Source organism: Lutjanus erythropterus, chromosome 21 (assembly GCF_056507025.1).
Source record: "Lutjanus erythropterus isolate fLutEry1 chromosome 21, fLutEry1.hap2, whole genome shotgun sequence".
NCBI lineage: Eukaryota > Metazoa > Chordata > Actinopteri > Lutjaniformes > Lutjanidae > Lutjanus > Lutjanus erythropterus.
The window spans coordinates 12,164,684-12,174,391 of record NC_139337.1 but is presented as its reverse complement, the minus strand read 5'-3'; the positions used below and the strand labels follow the sequence as shown (position 1 = coordinate 12,174,391).

The 9,708-nt window shown below is 38.0% G+C and overlaps 2 protein-coding genes across 2 annotated transcripts; one reads left to right on the top strand and one right to left on the bottom strand.

The window, feature by feature from the left end:
- Positions 1-820: 820 nt before the first annotated feature.
- On the bottom strand, positions 821-5,821 carry ngdn (neuroguidin, EIF4E binding protein). Its single transcript, XM_084710391.1, has 10 exons — positions 5,801-5,821; positions 5,431-5,490; positions 5,120-5,191; positions 4,085-4,222; positions 3,907-3,991; positions 3,702-3,754; positions 3,397-3,508; positions 2,994-3,168; positions 2,715-2,868; positions 821-996 (listed from the first exon to the last, which is right to left on the bottom strand). Exons 1-10 carry the CDS (start codon positions 5,819-5,821, stop codon positions 886-888), a joined length of 981 nt encoding a protein of 326 aa, XP_084566517.1. The 3' UTR covers positions 821-885.
- Positions 5,822-6,255: 434 nt separating this feature from the next.
- cebp1 (CCAAT/enhancer binding protein (C/EBP) 1) lies at positions 6,256-9,161 on the top strand. The gene is made up of 3 exons (XM_084747272.1): positions 6,256-6,368; positions 8,156-8,449; positions 8,553-9,161. The coding sequence occupies exons 1-3, from the start codon at positions 6,366-6,368 to the stop codon at positions 8,856-8,858; spliced, it is 603 nt and encodes a 200-aa protein (XP_084603398.1). The 5' UTR covers positions 6,256-6,365; the 3' UTR covers positions 8,859-9,161.
- The last annotated feature ends 547 nt before the right edge of the window (positions 9,162-9,708 follow it).

The following is a 9,708-nucleotide window of genomic DNA, read 5'->3' as shown; positions in this document are numbered from 1 at the left end:
ACTGTATCTAACCCAGTAACACGTGTATGAAAACATTTATTTGCATTGTGATCAGTTGGCTGGTTTGTCTTCTGCACCAGGTTATGATTCTGCCGTCCATCAGCATCTGGCTGCTTCTCAAGCAATTGTGTAGAGATCAAACTGAACTAAATGGGTCCTCCATTACTCATAAATAACCACATCCTAAAATGTCTGCATCTGCATTATCATGGCTAGCAGCAGTTTAATTAGATGGTACAAGAAAAAGGGAAAGCAATCTTGAAATTCACTCAAAATTCCAGTTTTTTTCCTAATTGACAGTCAGGAGGAGGCAGTGTGACTGCCCTCTCATGGTGAATAATCAAACACTACATACAAATACAGTCAACAGTAAATGTTTATTCTAGAAAATGAATGAAAAAGTCATACACCATGCAGAGGTGGTGGTGAAATTATCAAATTATTACTGCAGTACAACCTACATATCGGTAATAAAATCCCCTAAACTAAACAATTAATTAAGTATAGACTAAAATGATGATGGCTGTTGATAAGAAATCCTCTTCATCCTCATCATTTGGTCTTCTGGACATCACATTTCAGGTCTATCTGTGCTTCTTAAAAGCTGCAGAGAAGGACATGAAACAGTATTAAAGTGCAGATAAAAGTACTAACCCTTGATTTGTGCTTTTCCATTTCCCAGTAGTTGTGGAGAGGTGGTCAACTGGATAGAAATTTAAGGCAATATGCGACAAAATCACACTGAACACAAGAATATTTATATACACTGGATTTCAAAATAAGTTTTCTTTTACAAAAGTACATCAGTTTAAGTCCAGGTGATATGCACAGAAAGACTCAATTTGAATTGCATAGAGTTAAAAATATAAGACTTAAAGTTATTTGTTATTTGTAAATGGCAATTAAACTGTGGTGTATCTGAATGTCCTCACCTCTTCTTTTGGTTTTCTTCTTCATGAGTTTCTTCTTTTTCTTAGGCCGGTTGTTATCGCCATCCTGCATCAATAAACACAAAGTGTTAGAACCACATTAGCGGCTACATTAAGGATGTGATCTAAATATAAAAAGGACACAATGCTCCTATTCAGACTCGACGGAGATGAGCCTGTTAGCAACATCCTTTTGTGGCTTGTGCAGAATCTAAACATAGCACAAGGGGTTTCCAAGTCCTCTTAAACACATTCAGCTGAATGAGTTTTCCACATCTGCAGGCAGTGGAACACACAATCAGCATGAGGCTGGCCAGTCATTATTCTCGCTCATTAGTACTTTTTTTATGACAGCAGACGGTGGACTGAGACAGGAAACTGTACAGAGGGGCCGCATGCCAAACCTGTGTAGGCACAAAATGGAGCCGCTGCCAACGGCTCTGCCAGCACAGCACCAGACAACTGAGTCACCAAACAAATGTACGACTTCTTCAAAACACACAACAGACGGGTCCAGCCCAACATTAATTATATGCTACTGGCAGCCCAAGTTGCATTATAGCCAAAATAAATAATCCGTCATGTCCAGACTCAAATCAAACTGTCTACTGCTGATCAGAGCCTCAAATTCTGCTCTACCTGAAACTAATTTACAGTAAATCCCTCTCCACACTCTCGCTGACAGGAGATTTCAGTGGATATTTTGGTACCATTTAACTTTAAGACTACCCTTGATTTATACATGGTTTATAATTAAGTCAATAATTAGGTTGGAAAAACTAAAAAGCACATCAGATAAAAGAGACCTGTGGCTTTCCAAACAGTGAGCTCACATTTCAAGACTCAGCAATGAGGATTACCCACTTGCCCCAGGGCAACTAGAATGCCATGTCAGGCTGGTAAATCTGGCAACTCCCTTGGCAAACCAGGCAAGCGGTAAAAAATATTTTAAATGCAAAAATGTCAGGAAATGCTGTTTTCAGCCTCTCAAATTTGGATATTTTCCATTTTTCTCAGTTTATTGTGATATGAATCTGAATATCTTTAGGTTTAAGTCAAAGACAAAATTAGACATTTAAAGAGATCACCTTGGACTTGGAAAACTGTGATGGACATTTTTCACTATTTTATGACATTTTATGGATGTTACAGCCTTTAATTCAACATGACAATCAACTTCAGTCCTTTGATAACTGCTAATAAATAAAACAACTGTACTGGGAAAGTAAAAAAATGTCTTTGGGAAAGTAGACAACTGACATGACAACTTGCCTGACCAAGCAAATGAAAAAATATAATGATCATAACAAAATTACCAGATTCATACACTAAGGCTTTGACACCATTTTACCTTGATATTTTCAGCATGCCATCGGCAGCCCTCCTCTTTATTATCATCACAGGTGTTGATGTAACATAAAATAATAAAAAAGGTATTTTTTTTTATTTCCACTTTACAGTAAGGCCCCTTTCATCTGTTATAAATGCTACTAACTTAATTAGGCAGTAACGGGATCTTGCCAAATAGTGAAACCACATCTATGTATGAAAACTGTCATAAGTTGTTTATTATTGCTTATTAATGCAATAATTTATAAAGTCTTTACATCCTAATTAATAACCCTATTATAAAGCATTTAAAAATCATTTATAAGTGCAGTCTTATAGTAAAGTGGAACTATTTTTATATGCCTCACTCAAATATTCTGATTTTTACTAACAGTGAGTTCATGAGTGAAATATGATCATGGTCCTGACAGGTTGGTGATGTCACTACAAACTCACCTGCCCGCCCTCGGCGCCTGTCAGTGCCGAGATATCACTGAAATGTGTGATGCCGCTCAGCTGGCTGGACATGGACATCATGCCTCTCTTCTTGGTGTTCTTCTGACGACTGGGCACGTTGAGACGCACCATCATCGACTCCTCATAATTTTTCCTGCGACAGAAAAGCAAAAGAGATATTGTAATACCCACTGTCTTGCACTGCACCTGATCCCGGCTTTCTTTACTGCTTCATGCTTCGTATGTCTTCCTGCTGAAATAAAATAAACAAGTAAACACCTGTGCAGCTCGTCACGGCTCTCCCGCTCGCTCTGGAAGTCTCGTCTGTCCCTGATCTCCTCCGGAGCGTCACTGTACTGCTGCCTCAGCTCCTGGATCACTGAGCTTCTGAGGGCTGCCCGCCGCTGACGCTCCACCTGAGCCTTCTTCCTGTCTGCTTCTGTCATGTCACCGTCTGGGGGAAACAGGTTGAGATGAGAATTTGTTTGCCTTGCTATTTTCCCTTGGTACTCATGTGGCATCAAATACAAGATTAATATTTTCTAAATTTACTTTACCAAAAGAAGCATAGCAGTTGCTAAGTGTCAACTTTCACACAAATCTAACTTCTTTAATCAAACAACTAAAGGCAGAATTTAAAAGAAATAAACAAAAACCTGTTCATAAGGACAAGTGACATTACCATAATGCACTGCAGCAATCCTTGGCGGTACATATTTCCTGCCACTAGAGTGAGCTGCTTTCTTATCCGTCTTAGTCTCAGCTTCACCTTCAGACTCCTCAGATTCACTCAACTGGTCGAGGAAGAAAATATGGACGTTAGAGAGTTAGAATACTGTATCCTCAGAATTTAAAATGTTTTTGATCCTTGATTAAATACATTGATAATATACAAGAAACAATTTGTTTTTCAATAGATATATTCAATTAATAAATTCATTTATGATATATTGTACCACCTAAATGACTACAACATTTGTCACTTACTTTGCTCATGAGATTCTCAGGATTTGGACGCAGCTGCAGCGGGTCATTTTCAGCTGAAATCAACAAAAGCATAACATTGTTGTGTACCGAAACATGGAAGGTCAGAAATATTGCAGCTCCTCAACTCTATTTCATGTTAAAGTAAGGTTAAAAATCAGATCACTGGTGGCTGCATTCATGACAACAAACATAAAATCAGTCGTACCCAAACTGCCAGTGACAGCTGTGCGCACCAGTTTATCAATCTGGTACTTGAGTTTGTGGTCTAGTGGTCTCATCTTCTCCAGAACCTTAAAAAAATGGATGGAAAAACAATGAGATGCTGTGTCAGCTGGACAGATAAGAAGAAAATATTTTATTATTAGACTGTACGGTAATCTCACCGTCCTGATTGTAACCACTCTGTTCAAGGCTTCACTGTCTTTTATTTTGCCTCCTTCTGTTTTGATGCTGATCAGATGGGTGAGATCTTGAAGGTAGAAGAGCAACAGGTGATACCGAAGGTCCAAGAAAGACAAACCCTGCAGAGACAGAAGATGGACATAGAGTCAGAAGAGGCTGACTGTCTCAACCAGACCCAAGTCAGATGGTATTAGAAAACAATTACCTTGTTTATCTCAACACAGAGAAGAAGCTCCTTTCAGACACACATGGCTTCATGAAATTTATTTTCAAGTAGCCTGTTTTCCTGTAATAGTCAAACAACCCTAACCCCTGCACAAACCAAAACATAAAAGATCTTCCGATTTAGATACCTAGTCAGGGTCGAGCGGTGTTTTTTTAAAATCAGGGCTGATACAGATTGCTAGTGCTTAAGTAAACTGATAACCATCATTTGAACTGAATATACATCTGGAATAAAAATTTAAATATTGGGATCAAAATTTTGAATAACTCCAACACATAACTTTGCTTCTCTGTGTTCCTCTGTGCCTGACAGCCTGTCTGTGGCACAGCGGCCTCCAGTGTTGATGTCACTCCTGACATGTATCCAATCAGATAGCACTGTTGGCACTGGTGACTACAGACAGAGAGGCAACTACAACAGAGCCAAAGCACATTTTACATACATTTTAAGTTGATTTATCTTATCTGTAACCTGATTAAGAAATGTCAACAAGTGCTGAACATCACACCCTACAATCAGCCAGGTCAAAAAACTGGTCAACCCAGAATCTGGACAGATAGAGGCAAGAGCACAACTAGCAAACACACTGTAATGTAGCCTTATGTTATGACATAGATGGGCATTTTAGGGTTCAGCTTAACTTTAAGTTGATGTCAATGAATCATTAGCAGGTAAATTAAGTAATAGTGCAGACCTGTGGTGAACATGAGGCTTTAGGTCTGATAATCCAGTCTTGCTGCTCAGGGTTTTTAATAATAGTTCTGTTATTAAAAGTTCTGTCCCTGCTCACCTTTGATGTCTTAAATGCTCCATCCTGGACTTGTCTGAGCAGCTCGCGGACATGACCCGTAACTGAGGCCACCTGAAGAGAAAATTATTTCAGCTGTGAAGACTCGTATCTACACAAGTGACCGTGATCAAATCACCACGGTGAAAGGGACACACCATCACTTGATTATCAATCGACACAAATATATAACATCATAACAGGATTACATGAGGAGCGTTATTCTGTGGCTATCATGAGATCTAAGTCAAACGGACTCACCATATCTCTGTCAATAAACGTTATCATTACAAAACATTACACCTCGTTCTTACCTGTTCTGTGAGACTCTTCAGCAGCTGTACAGCTTTGGGCAAATCACTTTCAATCAAATCCTGTCAGAAAGTAAAATAACATGACAAAAACACCGTATCATGACAAAAACATACTATCACCATTTATCCACAATAAAATATGGGCAATTGAGTAGGAAGGCCATTAAGTAGTAAGTTAGCTAATGGCTACCAGGTTATCTTAAGTCTTTACAAATAAAACAACTATTATCCTTCAATTTTATCGTTCTCACGCATCAAAGACAGTCTCAAAATACGCGATAAATCGTTAGAATGGTCTAAAATGTTAACATGCACTAAAGAAAGATAAAATACAAGTTAGTTAAGAAGCCGCTAGCTAAATTCAACTCACGTTGTCAACAGGGGCAGCCATTTTGTTTTAAGGGTCTACGGAAGCCGCAGAGGGACTTTAATCATACAGCACTTGGTTTGTACTCTTAACTTTAGTGTTGCAGTGTTCAAATATTACAGTGAGAGCTTAACTTTATCTGTTCGTGTTACAATTAAACAACTGAGAGGCAACAAAGAGCGGAAAACAACGGAAAGCGCATAAATAAATAATTGAATTATTATGAATAATTACTGCTAAAAGCTACTGAATTTATTTATCCTAGAGCTAGTTTTAAATTAGAGGGAGAGATATATTTCTTATTTCTTCTTCTATTTATCTTCTTCTATTTGTCTGTACTTTTTGGTTGTTTTTAAAAACTATTTCACATTTACTTTGGCAATGAATGTGTCTGAACCCATGCCTATACATGTATTTGGGGGGAAAAAGACAGAAAGAGAGAGAGAGAGGAAGTGATGGTGAGATAATCACACCTGTCTGTGTGTCTGTCGCCTTATTTCAGACCATTTTCTGTCAGACTGTCAGAGGAACCCGAGGAGTTTTCAGAGAGGTTGTGGAGAACTAAGACATGGTAAGTCCCAGAATCACAATTTAAAGCTTGTGTGACATTTTGTAATGCAGCCAGTCACTAAGTTTTCATCTCAGTGTTTCAGTGTTCTGTGTCAAATGATACGGGGTGCATCTAACCATTATTTTCATACTATAAAGAAAGATTTCAGAATGGACATCACAGCCAAAGTTTATTTATCTAAATTGCTTATTTTGTTGAACCAACAGTCCCAACTAAGATACAAATTTCCAATCAGATAAGAGTAAGAAAATGAGAAATTATACACATTTGTGAAGCAGGAACCAGTGAATTTTTGCCAGTGAAATTACTTAAATTATGAACTGATTATCAGAATTGTTTATTTTTGTAGGGCTGCAACGAACTTGATTATTTTCTCAATTAGTCAATGAGTTATTTGGTCTATAAAATGTCAGAGAAATTATGAAAAATGTTAAATGTTTTTCAAAGCCCAAGGTGATGTTGTTTTGTTCACAATGCAAAGATATTCAGTTAACGATATAGGACTAAAGAAACCAGAAAACATTCACATTTAAGAAACTGGAAACAGAGAATTTTGATTTTTTTCTGTAAAATTACTAAAACCAATTAATTAATTCTAAAAATAGTTGGCACTTAATTTAATAGATATTGTTGCTCCTCTAATTTCTTGTCAATCAAATAAGCAGTTGATTGACTAACTGTCTCAGCTTTAATACTGTTAATACTCTTACTTGAGTTATTCTCCCCAGTGTTGCTCCTGTCATGTAATGTTTAATTTTGTAGTGTTTTTTTTTATTACACATAAAAAAAATCTAACACTAAAAAAATGTTAATATTAACGTTAATTTTTGGCCTGAAGCCAAAACTGCTCTGCCATATCCTGTGCATTAACTTACTTATTTAATTAAATCATATTCATTGATTTTCATCCTCATCCTCCAGCTAGACATCAGACTTAAATACTTTCATCTTAAAAAGATAAGATACTTATTCATGGACAGTCGTAGAGGAAGTATTAAGATCTGTTACTTAAGTTAAAGTAGATATCACACGGTAAAAGTACTCCATTATGAGTGAAAGTGCTGCATTCTTACCTGAGTAGAAATACAGAGGTATTAGCAGCAAAATGCTCTAAACATGTAAAAAGTTAAGGTATAAAATATACAGCAGAATGAAACCTTTGAAGGAAGTGAATTATAATATAGAATTTTTTAATCTTTCTTATCTAAAACTTGAAAAGACAACTTGATCTATTTAATTTCAGTCTTCAGTCGCACTGACAAACATTACAATCAAGTTTTATTTCCCTTTAAATTTTCTCATGATATCTAATATGCTGATTATGTTTGTTTTGAAAACTTAATTTAATGAGTTGATTGACCTCTGTACAGTATCATTCAACTCATCCTATCAAGTAAAAAAACTTAAAGTTAGAGGAACTAATTTTTATAACATCTGAAGTGCTCTACAAGGACATAATGAAAATGTTAAGTTTAATTAGATTGATTAAATAAAACCTGTACATTTAAGATTAGTTAATTCAGATAAATTCCTGTAGATTTTTTTTTACAGTGGGGACAATAACCTGTTTACTGTGGTTGATTGAACTGGAGCTAATTAAACTACATTATATGTTGTTATCTATTACAGTGCATTGTGTTTACATGTAAAATCTTAGTGTGCAATCTGAAAGTACTTTCAGAGTAGAATAAAAAGAGTAAAAAGTTTTCACATGTAGCGATGCAGAAAAGTCAAATTGAACTTTAGAAAATAAAAACCTAACCATTTTCTGCTTCTGGACCCTCCAGATGTCTGATTCCAGGGTGTCCTCTGTTATCCAGGAGTGGGCATATGCGGGTCAGGCCCACCCCCAGACCCTGAACCCCACCACTTCCAGCCATGCTGGATCGTCCAATCAGCTGCCTCAGATGGACATGATACCGTACAGCCAGTCTCAGGGACTCTTGAGGGGGGGCAGTGAGGACAGAGTGGCTGAGCAGATGATGGGACTGTCTTACCTGCCATACACCTCCTCTTGTCTGAGCAACACGTCAAGCGCAGGGAGCACCAACCACCACCAGAGCCACGCTAACAGTCAGCAGGTGTGTGAAATAGATTGTTGATCTGTCTGTAATGCATAAAAAGTCACTCTTACTCGTTTTCTGAGTGTGAAAACTCGAACATGTTTGTGTTTCTGACCTCCAGGACTTCTCCTCCTTCCTCCTGCCGACTCTGCGGGCCCCGGTAAACAAGAGGAGCATCAGCAAGGACAGTGCAGAGTACCGGCTGCGGCGCGAGAGGAACAACATTGCCGTGAGGAAGAGCCGGGACAAAGCCCGCAGGAGGATCCTGCTGACCCAGCAGAGGGCCCAGCAGCTGCAGGAGGAGAACCAGAAGCTGCAGATGAGGATAGGGCAGCTGACACAGGAGCTGGACACTCTCAAACACATCCTGTCGCAGAGACACCTGCACGGAGCTGAGGAGGGGGCGGCAGGGGAGTCTAATATCTAGAACACATTTATACCTGGTATTAATGTCTAACTGTAGGTATCAGATCTATTATTAGTGTCGTGGCAGGCTTCAGAGGCTCAAAGTCAAATGTTTCCTTGTTGAAGTTTCAGCCAAAGTCAACCATTTGTGAAAGAGTCACATATGGAAGAAGTAGATTTGAAGATGAAGCATTTTATGGGGAAATGAAGGTACAAAAAGGCTGATTATTGTTTGTAAAATAGTGAAGATAGAAAGCGGAACACACTGGCAGGACTATAGCTACCTTTGAGGATGCTGAGGACATGTCCACGGTCTTTTCTGGAAGTAGGAGAAGTCTTTCAATCAATCAGTCCAACTTCATCAGTGTAGCACTTTCCATAGAAACAAAATGTAACACAAAGCGCTTCACAAAGTTAAACAGCACCACCCCACACACACCCGTGTTAGCACTCCACCATTTTAGTGCTTTATCAATTATTTAAATTAATAAAGCAGTAAAATAAAAGCATCGATCTTTAAAACAGGAACTGGGGAAATGCTGTCGTAAGTGAGGAAACACCAGAGGCAGGATGGAAAATTACGGTAAATAAATTAACATAAATCAGTCAATAAATAAGAACTCCAAACAGTAGGTAAAACAGATAATGAAAGGTTAAGAGCACAAGATAAAATAATTCAGTAGTGGCAGATTCAACACTCAAAATGTGACGTAAGTCCTCTGACAACAGACCTTTTTTCACAGCAGCCATTTTGATATGAAATAGTCTGGTAAAATCAGGTGTTACCAGTGATACTAATGAAGTGTCTCTTCCACTCAAACAGTCAAACAGAGTCATTATGCTGCTGTTGTGCACGCCTCTGCTACACTAAA

Coding starts and splice junctions, on each gene's coding strand:
- ngdn (XM_084710391.1), bottom strand. CDS start 5,821: ATGGCTGCCCCTGTTGACAAC. Junction 5,192..5,430: donor TGAAGAGTCTCACAGAACAG/GTAAGAACGAGG, acceptor TTTTCTCTTCAG/GTGGCCTCAGTTACGGGTCA. Junction 4,223..5,119: donor GAGCATTTAAGACATCAAAG/GTGAGCAGGGAC, acceptor CTGTCTCTGCAG/GGTTTGTCTTTCTTGGACCT.
- cebp1 (XM_084747272.1), top strand. Junction 8,450..8,552: donor GCCACGCTAACAGTCAGCAG/GTGTGTGAAATA, acceptor TCTGACCTCCAG/GACTTCTCCTCCTTCCTCCT.